Consider the following 17,021-nt stretch of genomic DNA (forward strand, 5'->3'; position numbering starts at 1 on the left):
TGAGCTCCCAAATTCGTTACAGTTAATTACTATGTCAGTCTGGTAATTACATGCTGTCAGCTCCTGGAACAATAAACCTGGAGTATATGAATAGATTAGAATTTCTTTTTAATTAGCTTTGCAAACTTATCATGGTTTATTTCTACACTGGGATTGTAAGTTTTAATTTGAAAAGGTAAAACGTAACATCAGATTAGCTTATTCAAGAGCAAGTTTATATAGATGCATTGTGATAAAAATCAAAAGATCAAAGATGTTTTTAACATTAATTTGCTGTGGGTCTGAGTTACAAAACTTGCAAAGCTAATTGAATAGATAGTAATGGATTAATAATTAAATACTTCGCATTTTTGCATCTGTTCTTTCCCATTATCTGTGCAGCACATGGCATTGCATGTAATGTACAGTGGTGATATGAAGAGACACTGTCTTGTACAACAAAGGTGAATTAAGTTCATGTTTGTCTTCTCATTCTAGGAAAATCTTTTACCATGATTGGGAAAGATAATTCCACACAAAGCCTTGGTATCATCCCCTGTGCAATTTCTTGGCTCTTCAAATTAATCAATGAACGTAAAGAAAAAACTGGGACTCGTTTCTCTATTAGAGTATCTGCTGTGGAGATCAGTGGCAAAGATGAAAACCTTAAGGATTTGTTAGCTGAAGTAGCCACTGGCAGCCTTCAGGATGGCCAGTCTCCCGGGGTTTATCTAAGAGAAGATCCAATATGTGGAACCCAGGTATAATGGATATCACAACATAGATTTTTCTGAGCCTGACTTTCTTCTGCTTTTTATTTCCTTTTATCTGACGACAATTATGACAACTTTTAAGACAGTAAAAAAAATTTATTGCTTTTAATTTATAAGCCCTTCTCCCATGGTGTACATATTTGTTTCTTTTAGTGCCCTAGAGATTTAGCCAGTTTAGCAAAAAATAATAATAAAAAAATGCCTCTGTGCTAATTAGTCATTTTCTTGTTTATATTCGAGCTTCAAAACCAAAGTGAGCTAAGGGCCCCGACAGCAGAGAAAGCTGCCTTTTTCCTTGATGCTGCAATTGCTGCCAGAAGTACCAGCAAACCTGAATGCGAGGAAGAAGATAGGAGGAATTCACATATGCTCTTTACTCTTCACATATACCAGTATCGCATGGAGAAGAGCGGCAAAGGAGGAAGTATGAACCTTCTTACCATATTGTTTATTTTTAAATGATGTGGTTTTGGATTAGTTTAAACAATAATTTGCAATAAACTTAAAAAGAAAAAATGAAGTGAACCCTCAAGCCAGTCGAGTCACCTTTAACTTCGGTAGCTGTGGCTAATATCTGGTTTCCTTACTATTAATATTTAATTTGGTCATTATCCTATGCTGTATTCATTCTTTTCCTCATTTGAATACATTTTGAATACCAAGTTTGGCTTGAGTCCATGCAAGAACGTGATGTACAACTGTTTTTCCCTTTTTATTTTAGTGTCTGGAGGACGCAGCCGTTTGCATCTCATTGATCTAGGGAGCTGTGAAAAAGTGCTGAGCAAGAGCCGAGATGGAGGAGGCTCTCTATGTCTGTCTCTCTCTGCCCTGGGCAATGTAATTTTGGCCTTAATTAATGGTGCTAAGCATGTGCCATATAAGTAAGTGAATTATTGTCTGCATTATCTTAAATTTGTGGCTGGTCTTACCTTAGCAATGAAGTGCCTCAACAATTTACTCTTTACCTAAGATGAAGTTAAAGGAAGTTCTGTCAGAGAGGGGTCTGTCTTCTTTTAAGGTCACTTCTATATTACAGATACACATATCTATTCATCTACCTGTCTATACATATGTGTACATACACACGACTTTTTAAATGTCACATAGTAACATGAAATTACATGGCTAAAAATTATATGCATATTGGTATATACTTAAGTTGGGTGAAATGTTGGGGAGGGTTTGATTGTTGAAAAAAGCAGGGGAAAATGGCCAAACCGTTTTCTTTCCTTCTATCTCCTCTTAGTTTCCTGGGTTTGGAATTTAGACCTATCTCAGCCAGCTGGACGTTAGTGAACAATTTCTTTAAAATTTCGTAGGATTTTCTCTGCTTTTTCCAAATTTAAAAAATGTACTGAAATTTCAGAAAATACTAGAGTTTATCAAGTGTGGTCATCAAAGGTTGTTATTTCTGTATGCCTTTTTGAATGATACATCTTTTCAGTTAAAAAAAAGAAGACCACCATGTTGCACATTTGTTTAGCAGAAACGAACATTTAGGTGTGTTCCTTTGTGGAGTGTACCTGACAATAATATTATGTCAAACACACCTGTGGGGAGCCTAGCTTAAAGACAACAGCCGCATTGTAAATACCCTTACCAGAACTTGGCCTTCAGTCCTTAAATTTAATTGCTGCTTGTCTTCATGCGTTATAACTTTGTGCCGTTGTTATCAATCATGTAATTTCACATATTTATCTAGTGCTGCATCTCAAACAGGTGTTCTTTCTGTCTGTATTAGACAGAAAGATAATTTCCTCAGACTAGTTGCTAGGTTTGTGGATGGAGTAGAGGATGGATGGGTTAGAATAGGGAAGGGCAGATCCTCAACTTTGTCACCTACCATGGTTTAGTGAGCAGACATGATGGTAGTTCCCACATGTTGGGCCAGCTCATGGGGGCGATAGGAAGCAGCCTCCAGGGAGCCCTGGGGAGAGATGTCTTGGAGACCAGTGGAGGACAAAGTATCACCTGTCTTGTCAGCTTTGCTGTCCATGGTGGAGGACTTGCATCACCAGCAAAGCCTTCAGACAGACATTCTGCTTTCCATTTGCTATGTCAGAGCAGAGCACAGCAGGCAGAATGGAAACTAGATTAGTTGGGGTGACACTGATAATATATTTCTGATATCTAACATTGTTATATTTGTTTAGAGATTTCTTACCATTTCTGTTGACTTGTTTTTTTTACTATTATCAAAATTGTTTGCATAGAGCTCACAGAGCTTAGCTATCCAGGTACTAAGTCTGCTCAGCTAAAAATACAGCACTCATGAGCTTTTTGGGTAATATGAGCTAAACCTGAGATGACTAAACTAGTTATCAATCAATTGTTTGACAATTGTCTAAGTAACAAATAAAATTACTTATCATACTGCAAATACACAGGCAGATAAAGAATTAAAATATTGGTATCTTTGTATGTGTACCTTTTAGACACATTTTAAGTGTGGTCAAATAATAGGAGCGTATTTCTTATCTACATGTACCATACATGCATATATCCTATGAGAGTGAAACCACAGCTTGTGGTGTAAAAATCTGCAAAAAAAGATTGTGATTTCTTTAAACCATCCTAGTGTTCTCATTTGTTACACAGGGACAACAAGTTGACAATGTTGTTGAGGGAGTCACTTGGGAACATCAACTGCAGAACTACTATGATTGCGCATATTTCTGACTCCCCAGCCAATTATGCAGAAACTCTCACCACCATTCAGCTTGCATCGCGAATCCACCGAATGAGAAAGAAGAAATCGAAGGTTGGTTCACAAACAAGCAGAAATTAATTCATTTGAAAATGAGTTTTCCTAACCTCTCGGTGGGGGAACATGGGATTTCTCAGCAGTAAGAAGTAATACAAAATGCATAAAAGCTCAAGAGAGGAACTGACAAATGACTTGGCACTGAGCCATCATCCCACCCCCAATCCTTAATCCTGAAATTCCCTTCTTTTTGTTCCAAACACGTATTCTTTCTTTGCTTATATGTGGAAATATCTCGAAAGCTCCTATTTGTATTAATTAAAAACCAATAAGGAAGGAACAGAAAACTGTTGAGGAGGAAGACAATGCATAATATTTGATAGAAATTATCTGAAAAGGTGTGATTGTAATATTGCTCCTAATACAGTAAAATCTATGTAGCATGACCTTGTTTTTTTAATTCACACTCTAACATTTTTCCACTAGATGTAGTTGTGATAGTATACACAAAGCAGAGACTATATAGCAAACCTGACCTTTTAATCAATTATATGTACATATATATTCTTATATATCAATTTATATTAATAATTTTTGCCTTATTGATCATTTGCAGTATGCATCCAGCTCGTCTGGAGGAGAGAGTTCATGTGAAGAAGGACATGTCCGAAGACCACCCCATTTGCGACCATTCCACCCACGAACCGTTGCCCTTGACCCTGACCTTCCTGTTCTGAGTATATCTAGTGATCCTGATTATTCCTCCAGCAGTGAACAGTCTTGTGATACTGTCATCTATGTTGGTCCCAATGGTGCAGCTTTGTCTGACAGGGAATTGACAGATAATGAAGGTCCTCCAGAGTTTGTTCCCATAATCCCATCCCTAAATAAGAAGAGAAGTAAAGACAATTCTGCTATTGGTAGGAGTTCTGACAAGGACCATTTTAAATGCAACACTTTTGCTGAACTGCAGGAAAGGTTAGAGTGCATTGATGGAAGTGAGGAACCTATCAAATTTGCTTGTGGAGAAGTCTCTGTTGTGTCCAATTGTAGTCCAGTCCCTGGAGGTACAGAAAATGCACAGTCTAAGCTGATAAAGGAAAAAATATCTTCTCCTTCTGGAGGATTTAAGAAACCAGTTCCACAAGAAACTGCATCTCCTAAAAAAGGACATAACCTTCCTTTCCAAGCTGTTGCACCAAGGGGTGGCAATGACAATTGTCATGAAAAGAGCACACCTCACTTGAAGGCAGAGCTTTCCAAGCCACAGAGCAGAGCTGACAACAAAATAATAGACTCGATACTGGAGGGAGAGAGAGAGACAATCACTGATTCCCTGCAGTCCTCAAGGTGTAGCCCTTCAAGGAATCCAGAGCAGAATAAGGCCACAGCTGAATGTGTCATTAAGGAAAAGTCCTTGTACATGAAGAGACCCTTGCCAAGCCCAGCACCTCCACCTCCACAGCAGAAAGAGCATGTACTGAGCTCTAAAGCTGAGAATTTGGAGCTGGACAATAGCAATGCAGTTCGGACTCCTCCTGTGGGAATGAGCAAGCAGATGGGAAACAAACCTGAGCAAAACCCCGTAGGAAGCGCATTCCTGGTTGGTAGCAATGCCCAGAATCAGTCAGGTGCGATAGAGGTACACAGCTTCAGGTCAGCATTCAGAGGGAAGTGTTTTGATCGGGATATACTAACCACCACGGTGACTTTGCAGCAGCCTGTTGAGCTGAATGGAGAGGATGAGCTTGTTTTCACTGTTGTGGAAGAACTATCCATTAGTGGGATTATGGATAATGGAAGACCTTCCAGTATCATTAGCTTTAACAGCGACTGCTCCCTTCAGGCCCTGGCATCAGGTTCAAGGCCGGTCAGTATTATCAGCAGTATAAATGATGAGTTTGATGCTTATACCTCACAGGAGACTTCTACTGGTGTAAATATTGATATTGTTGTGCCCTTTGCTAAGGATCCCTTTACCAGTAGCAGACGTTCCTCCATCAGTTCATGGCTTAGTGAAGTCAGTATCTGTACAATCGAAAGTGATGGAGCCCAGTCTAGTGACAGTTTTGTCGCACAGTCGTCTTACAGCTGTAATAAGTCCGAGGAACCCTTCAACTTGGATTCATCCCATTTATCCGTCCCCCTGAAAAGCGCTCTGAACGACAGTGGATTTTGCTTCTCTGAACTGGAGAGTGAGAGCTTGAGTTCCAGCAAGCTGTCCTCAGGCATCAGCAAAAGCCCTCAAACCTCTGAAACTACCAAAGCATCTCAGATAAAAAGTGCTTTTTGTGTCACTGATCAGCCCGTAAAAATAAAATTTAGTAATTCTCGCGATACGCCTGTGATAGAAACAATACATTCTAGTCTTCCTAGGAAAACAAAAACTACCTCGTCTCCAATCCACAATAATACTGTCCTCAGCTATAAAGAGCTGCAGAATTCACATGGTATATTTGAAGATCCCTGGCTGTTGCGCACCGATTATCAGTTGGAAGCAAAACCTACAGACTTGCTGCTGTCTCCAAAATCTCACACATTTGGTACTGAGAAACAGCCAGGAAAAGCTGCCCAGTATTTTGGTGCAGCATCCAGGCCAACGAAGTCACAGACTATGCTTGCCTGTTCGCAGAGGGTTGTGGATGGTTGTGAAATGGCCTGCAAATCCTCCAGTGGAGCTGCAAAGAAGTCAGAAGTTCCAATGAAGATGCCACAGCTGAAGAGAGGAGCCACCACACTGGGAGTGATGCCAGTGTCGCACGCTAACAGTACTTTGTCAGAGGCCATGACCCGAGGGAATTCGGATGCTCCCTTGGCCACTGGCAGCTTGAAATCATCACTGGGAAAGAAGAGCACACCACAGAAGTCAACCATGTTGCCCAGGCCAGGTGGGACAACACCTCCAACACCTCCTGTACGCAAATCAAGCCTGGAGCAGAAACCTGTTGGTCTGGGTAATGTTGGGGGAAAACCCTCCAGCCTGGACTTTGCCAGAACTGCCACGCCAAAGGCTGAAGACGAAGGAGATTTGCGGTTGAAAGCTGGGTCTTACTTCAGCGAAAGCACCAGCAGCAAAATGAACCTGAAGGGTGACCACTCTTTGCCCAAGATGACATCCAGCTTAAAGGCGAAGGCGTCAAAGAGTGAAGCCGTGCACCGTTATGGGAGCCACATGTCCCTGGAGAGGTGCGACAGCCTGACGTCAGTCGGATCCAAAGCAAGCGTGGCGAGGGATAATGGAAGTGCCAGCAACAGCCGGGCAGGGCGCTCTGTCCCCAGGCTGGGGGTCCCCCCTGTTGCCTCCGGTGTGGGTTTACCAGCAGCTTTCACCACCCCTGCACCTGGTAAAAACAGCCAGGCAAAACCCACAGCTAACCAGAAGGTGCAAGCGACCGGGAATAAAAACCGGGGCCTCTCCGCCAGCGGGTCAAAGTCTCTCAGTTCCTCTGTGAAGTCCCTGGCACAGCCCACAGGGAAGGGCTCTGGCATGGCCCCCAGTGGGAAGGCGGCCCCCCGCTCCATGCAGCCCGTCAGTGGCAAACCCGGCCGAGGGACCATCATGGGGACCAAGCAGGCCATGAGGGCGGCCAACAGCCGTGTGAACGAGCTGGTGTCAGGTGGCTCTGCCAAGGTGGGCCACTTCCGAGGCTCCACCGACTCTGACAGCGGCAACGACAGCGGCATTAACCTCAGCGACGAGAAGTCGCAAATCCCGATGCTGCCATCTCCATACAGCAAGATAACGGCGCCCCGGCGGCCCCAGCGGTACAGCAGCGGGCACGGCAGTGACAACAGCAGTGTACTAAGCGGGGAGCTGCCGCCGGCCATGGGGAGGACGGCTCTGTTTTACCACAGCGGGGGCAGCAGTGGCTACGAGAGCATGATTCGAGACAGTGAGGCCACCGGCAGCGCCTCCTCGGCGCATGACTCCATGAGCGAAAGTGGGATGTCATCGCCAGGCCGGATGAGGAGCCTCAAGTCCCCCAAAAAACGATCAACAGGTAAGAAATGAAGGGGAAGGTGGCCAGGTGTCCACTGGCACTCCACTGTGTCCCTGAGGATGGGGGGGTTTCATGGCATCTCTGACAGAGAGGAGGTTTGGGGGAAACTCAAAGCAGGGAGGTGGACTGCCTGCATGCGCTTTCGTGTGCACGCGTATGGCTGTGACAGCAGCTACTTGTCATTTATTTCACTTCAAAGCTGCAGGTGTGACACAGGTGCTGCGGCGGAGAGGGCAGGAGAGGTGCTGGGTGTCCCGGGGCGCCGACAGCCTCCCTGCGAGGGAGGAGGCAGCAGATGGCTGAGGGGGGGATGTTCCTTCCTCCCTCAGCAGGGTCAGCAGCGAGTGCGGCACCAGGGTGGCCCAAAATAGCAGGGTGTTATGGGTGGGTTGGAAAGAGTGAGGGTGCTGGGTGGGCACTGATGAGTTTTTGTGAGGATCAAGGGAGTGTCAGGGAAGACTGGTGAGAGAAGGGCCGCGAGGAGAGGAGGAGCTCTGCTGCCAGGCGTCTGTGAGGGAATTTCAGTGAGATGGGCTGGGACTGTAGTTTGGAAACAAGGGAATGGGCCTGGAGGGGAGAAGAGTGTTCGTGAATTAATGAGGATTGCTGAATGTGCGTTAGATTACCCAAAGGTAAGGCTTAGGGGCAGAACAGTCGGCTGTGTATGTAAGATGCAGTGACTCTTATGTTAATGCTACCAGCTAATTGCAAAATTATAGTATTACACTGTAATAGTGTTTTTATAAAGAAATTTTAGAGTGTACATGTGGATACTATAAACAACAGGAAAGCAACTGGGGGAGTTGCTCAGAAGAGGCAGCTCCGGCTGACGTACTGTGCCAAGGCAGACATGTCTGACCATGCCATGCAAAGGTGGGCGTAAGAGAGCCAGGTCCCCCTTCCTGCTCTCCAGTGCCTTTCCGTATTGCTTTCACAGGTGGTGCTCACATAAGTGCCGCTAGTTGTAGCCAGCTTCAAAATCAGGCTCATATGATTGCTGTTACAGTATTCATTTTTACTGATCTAGGTTGAAGTCCTGTAGTATCATAAAGAATCAGTGGCAATCGTTGCCATGTAGCTAATGACCAGCAGCCTTGTTCAGCAACCTAAGCATACTGACTTGGAAATATAGTAGAAACTAATCAGCAACGCGCTGAATCTGAGCTTTTGGTTGGAAAGTGGTAATGATTGCAATCCCTGTAGACACCCATGATGCTCGATTCTGGCAGTAAAACCAAATGAGTTAAACTGATGTAGATATCATGGTGCTTTCTGGTCAAAGCACTGGAGTTGTTTCAGCAGGTGATAAATCATTTTTGAAACTTAGTGCAACAGTTGCTGCAGTTCTTTTTCCATAGCATATCAACCTCTTAAACCTTTCCTACAAATCAATATTAACAGCTGTAGAAGTTGCACACATATTGAGAAGGCATTACCCACTGATGGATTTGTATTTGGTTTTGCCCCAGGAAATGCTTATAAGGTCTTTAAAAATGACAAACTATTTCTTTTTCCAATTGAAATTGTTCTATATCAGTAAATTATGCATTACTTTTTTGGAGTGCTGTAGATTTTGAGACAATAATGTATTTTATATGTGAAATGAGGTTTCCTAGGACATTCATGAAATATTTCTTACAAGAAATGTTTGGTGCAGACCCGTTATTGGCCTAAAAAGTGTTAGAGATTCTTGGAGTAGCTTACGTTGCTCCAAACTATGTTGGAATCATGCAGTCTCTGGATTTAAGGACACATCCTACTCCCATATATGTCACTGGAAACCTTGACCTCTTATCCTTTAACTTCATCCTTGGAGAAATGACATTGACCCTGGCTGGTGCAGTGGAAGGATATGAAGTTTGTCTGCTTAGTATATGTGTTTGACTGCATCTGTTCGGTGTCCTCTTCAGGGATCCCCCTGTCGCCGAAGAGGTTACAGGATCAGAGTTACAGCGGGTGATTTCAGGAGGCAGGACTATAGTGGCGATTCAGGCTAAATTAATTGGGGTTGTGAGAATGATGAACAGCTGTTGTAGAAGTAGAATCACATCTTCCCCTTTCCAAAACATTACTGTTGTGATTGTTCTTGTTACTTAGAAATTAGCAAGGATGCAATTAAGAATTAGGGATGTTTTTCTTCAGAATATATAAAGCAGGTAACTCTTCAGGTATCTATGGAGGTGTGTTGCTTTGGGGGTACCTGCTGGGATTTTGTCTCCATTTCACGTTGAAGTTTGTGACAGGGCTTACCTGACAGCCTTAACTTGCACTTAACTCTCCTGTGAGGTCTCAGCCCAGAAGTTATTTTGGCAGAACTGTCCTCTGAGCAGCACTGTCTTATCTGTTTGATGTGCTCCCTTTTGTAAGAAGACCAGAAGAAATAAGACGCCTTATCTCTGAGTTGGTTTTCAATAAAGGGAGGAAATTAGGCACTAAATCTATTGTCACCAGTCACCCAAAAGCTGCTTATATTTACTGAGACCGTGTGACATGTCGGCTTGTTTCTGGTGGCCTTCAACCCTCCTATTTACCTAGGGATTGGACTGCAGCCTTGTTAACATTGCCTGACCAGCTCTATGCATGTACTCATCCTTGACACATGTAGTGTAAAGGTCAGCCTTTTAGGGAACGAAGAGATACTTATAATCACAAAAAATGCTGGACACCAAAGTGCCAACTCTTGTATACAAAAGTACTAGCATTTTTGAAGATGTAAGTCAGTCTGCTTCATGAAACTTGAGCCCTAGCAGATGCATCAAGGTGGCAGTATGCTGTTTGTAAATATAGGAGCCCTCCTGTTCAGGAATTCATGAGGTTTGTGATGCTCTGAGCTTCTGAGTGCTGGTGCAAATGGGTGGTGATAGGCCTCGACATTAGAGGTGCCTCAAGTTGCAGCTTGGTTTGTTGCTGCCTTCTGAATGTCTCCTAATCCCACAAAGTCATTGAAAACTGCTGGTATTTAGCACCTTGCGGTGGGTTGACCCTGGCTGGATGCCAGGTGCCCACCAAAGCTGCTCTATCACTCCCCCTCCTTAGCTGGATAGGGGAGAGAAAATATAATGTGGGTCAAGATAAGGATGGAGAGAGAGCACTCAGCAATTACCATCACGGGCAAAACAGACTCAACTTGGGGAAATTAGTTTAATTTATTACCAATCAAATCAGAGTAGGGTAATGAGAAATAAAAACTAAATCTTAAAACACTTTCTCCCAACCAAGTTGGGTGGAAGTGTCGATCTGCTGGAGGGTAGGAAGGCCCTACACAGGGACCTGGACAGGCTGGATCGTTGGGCCGGGGCCAACTGTATGAGATTCAAGAAGGCTCAGTGCCAGGTCCTGCACTTGGGTCACAACAACCCCATGCAATGCTGCAGGCTGGGGGAGGAGTGGCTGGAGAGCTGCCTGGCAGAAAAGGACCTGGGGGTGTTGGTTGACAGCCGCCTGAACATGAGCCAGCAGTGTGCTCAGGTGGCCAAGAGGGCCAATGGCATCCTGGCTTGTATCAGGAATAGTGTGGCCAGCAGGACCAGGGAGGTGATAGTGCCCCTGTACTCAGCACTGGTGAGGCCGCACCTCGAGTACTGTGTCCAGTTTTGGGCCCCTCACTCCAAGAAGGACATTGAGGTGCTGGAGCGTGTCCAGAGAAGGGCAATGAAGCTGGTGAAGGGTCTAGAGCACAAGTCTTAAGAGGAGCGGCTGAGGGAGCTGGGGTTGTTTAGTCTGGAGAAGAGGAGGCTGAGGGGAGACCATATCGCTCTCTACAACTACCTGAAAGGAGGTTGTAGTGAGGTGGGGGGTTGGTCTCTTCTCCCTAGTAACGAGTGATAGGACGAGAGGAAACGGCCTCAAGCTGTGCCAGGGGAAGTTTAGGTTGGATATTAGGAAAAACTTCTTCACCGAAAGGGTGGTCAAGCATTGGAACAGGCTGCCCAGGAAAGTGGTTGAGTCTCCATCCCTGGAGGTATTTAAAGAATGGATAGATGTGGTGCTTGAGGACATGGTTTAGTGGTGGACTTGGCAGTGATAAGTTAACTGTTGGACTTGATGATCTTAAGGGTCTTTTCCAACCTTAATGATTCTATGATTCTGTGATTCTCCCCACCTCTCCCTTCTTCCCAGGCTCAGCTTCACTCCCCATTTCTCTACCTCCTCCCCCGCAGTGGCACAGGGGGATGGGGAATGGGGGTTGCAGTCAGTTCATCACACGTTGTCTCTGCCGCTCCTTCCTCCTCAGGGGAGGTCTCCTCACACTCTTCCCCTGCTCCAGTGTGGGTTCCCTCCCACGGGAGACAGTCCTCCACAAACTTCTCCAACGTGGGTCCTTCCCATGGGCTGCAGTTCTTCACGAACTGCTCCAGCGTGGGTCGCTTCCACGGGGTGCAGTCCTTCAGGAACAGACTGCTCCAGCGTGGGTCCCCCCATGGGGTCACAAGCCCTGCTAGCAAACCTGCTCCAGCCTGGGCTCCTCTCTCCCCAGGTCCACAGGTCCTGCCAGGAGCCTGCTCCAGTGTGGGCTTCCCACGGCGTCACAGCCTCCTTCAGGGATCCCCCTGCTCCGGCGTGGGATCCTCCAGGGGCTGCAGGTGGATCTCTGCTCCCCCGTGAACCTCCATGGGCTGCAGGGGGACAGCCTGCCTCACCATGGGCTTCACCAGGGGCTGCAGAGGAATCTCTGCTGCGGTGCCTGGAGCACCTCCTCCCCTCCTTCTTCACTGACCTTGGTGTCTGCAAGGCTGTTTCTCTCACATATTCTCACTCCTCTCTCTGGCTGCAGTTGTGCAGTTCCCCCTGCCCCTTCTTAAAAATGTTATCACAGAGGTGCTGTCACCTCGCCAGCAGCGGGTCCATCTTGGAGCCGGCTGGCATTGGCTCTATCAGACATAGGGGAAGCTTCTAGCAGCTTCTCACAGAAGCCACTCCTGTAGCCCCCCTGCTACCAAAACCTAGCCACGCAAACCCAATACACACCTTAAAGCATTGGTAGTAGTTCTAGAGGGAACTGTTTGCTCTTTGCAAAGAGGTAATAAAATGAGAGGGATCTTATATAGCCTTGCTTGGCTTTAACTGGAGGAGCAGGAGATTTCCATATTTGTCTGCCATTGCCAATATTGGTTTGAAATTACTCACTATCTCATTGCCATTGCAAGGTAATGAATACCATTGTAGCCCACCAAAGAAAAATTAATCCAGGCAAAATATTTTTGCAAGGAGAGAATAAAGAACTGATGCTCAGACATCTGCTTTGGGAGAGGAACTGCTGTTACTCTTATCCGTGAACTAAGTAGAACATACTTTGTCAAGGCAGTAACTCAGTTAGCAGCCTGAGGGTATTTTACTAAAAGGAAAAGATCAAGAAAAGCATTTCTTCCTAAGCATCCTGAGAACCTAGATCTTTAATTCATTCACTGCAGTATGTTTAGTGGTCTGATAGTCTCTTAGAGTCTGAGGAACGCTTGTCTTTTGTGTTTTAGGTCTCCAGCGTCGTAGACTGATTCCTGCTCCGTTGCCAGATGCTGCCTCCCTAGGAAGAAAACCCAGCGTCACTGGCCAATGGGTTGATCTGCCACCTTTGCCAGGCACTTTAAAAGAGCCATTTGAAATTAAAGTTTATGAGATAGATGATGTGGAACGGTTACAGCGACACAGACAAGAGGAAACTGAGGTCAGCACATATTTTACAACAATTGTAGACAACTTAAATTACAGTATACAGGCAGAATCCTTGCTTGAATGCTGGAATGGTGTTCAGGAAATTGATTGCAATTAAAGCACTATAATTATTAATTTTACAATTCATATGTTGGGGTACCCTTAACACAGAAAATGAAAATGATTACTGTCTAAAATTAATTGTGTCTAACATGACTGATGGTGTAAATGGAAGTTACCAATGAATACATTATGAGAAGACTTTATAATCTTAGCCTGGCTGATGAAACCTTACAGCCTCCCTCAACTATAGGGTCATTAACTCTTTATGTAAATGACAGGATTCTATTAAATCGGGGATGCACTGAGTTTAATTTACTTGTAATTAGAAAACACTTCAGCTAATTCTATTTTGGAGACCAGAATTCTGTATTCTTCTGATGCCTTTTTCCCATTTCTTTCATGATAGCCTTTCCAGGATGTTGAGCAGGTAGGAATGCTTTTAAGAAAATAAGAATTCATATGTTTTAGGATTAAATATAACTCTCACATTATTATTAGGCTGTGTTTATCATTTGCACTGCTGGAAAAAAAAAATTCCTCTACAAACATTAGTAATTTCAGAATGTATTAGAGATGTTTGCTAATTCAGAGAAGTGCAACAAATGCTCGAGTGATGTAGCATGCTGTTCCTCTACATTAGAATCCATTAATATAAACTTCAAATAAAAAAAACCAAACAAACAAAAAACCAAAAAAACCCCCACACCACCAACCCCACAACCAAACAAAACAACCCTCCTGCTAACTCTTACAAGTAACGAGCTGGGAGCAACATGTGTCAAACTGTTGGAGGTCAGCTCATAACAGGCAAATTCATGAAATGGTCTTTCTGTGTGTCTTAAAAGGGTCTGATGTATTTCCATACCAAGCTGAAGATACTAGAAAGGCGCCAGCAGCGAATCAAAGAAGTAAAGGCAAAGCATGAATTTTTGAAGGAAGAGTTGGAAGAGACAAAGTGCAGGTTGATGATGGATCCAAATAAGTGGAAAGAAGACTGTAAGTACTTTGCAAAAACAGTGGTATGATCAGCATGTAAAAAATTTTCAGCATGTGACCAGTCCCACTGAAAAAGTTAAGCACTTGCTAAGATATTTTGCTGAATTGAGCCCTAGAATACTCTGTGACTCCATTCTATTTCTGTGATACGGGCTTTGTTGAGTGCTGAGTAGTACCAGAAATGAACACAAAGCCACCTCCAAACCAACCAGAAGAGGTCAAAACAATGCAGAGACTCAATGTGATGCTTGTTAATATTAAATATTTATATAACCTTTTATTATCCTTCTTTCCAAAGAAGGAAAAAAATCTTTCTATAACCATGTTATAGCTGGGAAACTGAGGCATGAGATTTGTTCACAGACTGAATGCTGTGCTTAACTGGAGCCTCAAGGTAGAGTTTTGCATCTGCTGAACAAAGTGAAAAAAATTTTAGTTCAAAAGAAATAAAACTGTACTCTACATTATTGACTCCCTTGTGATAGAATAATGTTTTGCTATGAGCTATTTCTCTTATTCACTGATTTTTTTTGTCTGACAGTTGAAGTGGATCCTGATCTCGATAAGGAGTCACAGGAGTACCTGGAGGCACTGGAACAAGTGACAGAGGAACTGGAGCAGTGTGTTAATCTGTGCAAGTCACATATCATGATAGTGACGTGTTTTGATATTGGAATAACAGATGGACAAGATGGAGTAAGGGAAGTGGAGGTTTGAAGAGAGGTTTTTCAAGGGACTAAGGAAGTGAAGCTGGATCGTTTGACATGAAGAAGTAAAGAGATTAAGTAGGTGGGCAGTGAAGGAGGAAAGGTGAAGCCTAAAAAGCAGCAATGAATGTTGTAAGAGAAAGAAACAGCTGAGGGATGGGAATGTTCATAAATCATTTGGTGCCTCAACGTGACCTGAACTGTACAAAGATAAAAGTAGGATCAAGTATTGCTTCTACCAGAGGGAAGTGAAGAAATGTAGTACAAGCCAAGATGTTAATTAACAAACAAACAAACATACAATGCAAGTGCCTTTAAAGTTCATTTGATTTTCATTTTTTTATTTGGTGCTAGAATTAAAGCCAGCAAACCTAAGCAGACCACAAAATGTATTCCTACGAAATATTTTATACTGTATAGTGTATTTATGACTATATGTAAAAAACAAACAACATTGTAGCAAAAGCAATAAGTAAATTATGTTTTCATACCTGAACTTGCCTTCTTGTTTCATAGAAAAGCTGTTTTATGTAGCAGAATTAAAATTGTATTATAATTGTTTTCTTGGTTAGGGTTCAAGATATTTTTATGAACATTTATCTATTGAAAAGGTGTATTATGACATTTTGAGATGATTGTTTTACCTTCAGGTTTTGTATTATTACTTTTTCAGATCAAAATAAATGTTTGTTTTCCATTTTATATATACATATATAGATATATATTAACTGCTTACCTACTTCCTTGGTTACTAATCTCACTTATCACAGACCTGGTCTTTTTGGAGTAGTAAATTTAATGTGAGGAAGTCTACAAAGGGCACTGTGGTTTGTTTTGGTTTTCTTTTTTCCTCTCTGGCTGCAGGAATTGAGAATTATGTTTATTACCAAAACCATAAAACAAGCAAAAAAAAAAAAGGAACAAAAAGTTTTTGTAAATGTTAAGTTAGGTCCATATTTTTATATAGTTTTGACTATAAATATAGCATTTGCATTTTGAACTTTTAAGACAAATAGTATATCTTTTTACAGTTTTTCTAAGGAAGGCAAACCCTCAGGATCAAGTTTATACATGCTGCATGAGATTTGTGCTTTTTTGAAGGAGGCCACTTAAGTGTGGAAACTATTGATAAATTGTTGCCAAACAAATACTTTTGAAAAGGTTTAATAGTGTATGTAATACCACATTTCACAATGAATCATATTTTCTAATCATCTTCCTTTTTATGGTTTTTTCAAATCCTTTGTACAAATATGTATTATAACAGCTTGCTTCAGTTTTTATCTGTGAATAAAAGATACATCTATTGTTATGATTGCTTCTTGCTATGTATGTGATTTTAACGTTCAGAAGAGAGAGGATGGCCTGTGGTACACTGCATTAAATGTCATATTATATTATCTCTTTGCCCAAGAGAGATAACTGGGAACAGAATTTTGACATTAGTCATCATAAACCAATCGGGAAAGAGAGACAAAACACCAAAGGGTAAAATAAATAGCAATGATAATACTTATATTCTCATAGCACTTTATAGTTTACAGAACAAAGACCTGTGGCTCACATGATTGTTTTCCCTGATGAGACGAAGCAATTAAAAATGGGTCTAAAAACACAAGAAATCTTTAGGAACTGGAATCAAGCCCTGGGCCCCGCAGGTCCATCATAGCAAACGACTACATTCATTTCTCTCTGATGCTGCTGCGTTTGCTCTCTGGTTAGACGATAGCAGTGCCTGGTCCTTGTCTCCCACTGATGCTGGCTGGAGTAACTCCAGGCAGATTGAATGTAACGCTAGTGCTTCTAATGACACCATCTCCAGTATTTTCCAGCTATTTGGCCAAACGGCCTGTAATGTGTGAAATTTCCCCCTCCCTCTTTATCTCTTCTTATGTAGCCCTAACAGCATGGCATCCAAGCAGCGAGTTCTCCTACCCTCACAAGAGGTCTGTGAGAGGGACGAAATGCTTTCCTCCTCATTCTGCAGCTGGAGAAGTGAGAGAGTGAGAGCAAGAGTTTGATGCTTAAATACCTTTGTGGCTTTGCATAGGTTACAAAGGATGCCCTGCTCCTATCTACCTCTCTGTGATTTATCCCTGGAAAGGTGTGCACCGTGTTTACTTATTGACATTTGGCACTGTGCTGGGTT

General features: G+C 43.1%; 1 protein-coding gene across 1 annotated transcript in view; it reads left to right on the forward strand.

The window, feature by feature from the left end:
- Positions 1-16,122, forward strand: part of KIF26A (kinesin family member 26A) — a 101,959-nt gene extending 85,837 nt beyond the window's left edge. The window contains exons 8-15 of the mRNA XM_087747864.1: positions 478-740; positions 993-1,176; positions 1,474-1,633; positions 3,351-3,513; positions 4,073-7,457; positions 12,929-13,119; positions 14,015-14,165; positions 14,707-16,122. Of these exons, the coding sequence (XP_087603990.1) occupies positions 478-740; positions 993-1,176; positions 1,474-1,633; positions 3,351-3,513; positions 4,073-7,457; positions 12,929-13,119; positions 14,015-14,165; positions 14,707-14,882 (4,673 nt within the window). The 3' untranslated portion in view covers positions 14,883-16,122. The remainder of the gene's footprint in view (positions 1-477; positions 741-992; positions 1,177-1,473; positions 1,634-3,350; positions 3,514-4,072; positions 7,458-12,928; positions 13,120-14,014; positions 14,166-14,706) is intronic.
- Positions 16,123-17,021: the final 899 nt, after the last annotated feature.

The sequence above is a fragment of the Nipponia nippon genome, unplaced genomic scaffold (genome assembly GCF_047370975.1).
Source record: "Nipponia nippon isolate SJK-2023a ecotype South Korea unplaced genomic scaffold, ASM4737097v1 scaffold_11, whole genome shotgun sequence".
Taxonomy (NCBI): Eukaryota; Metazoa; Chordata; class Aves; order Pelecaniformes; family Threskiornithidae; genus Nipponia; species Nipponia nippon.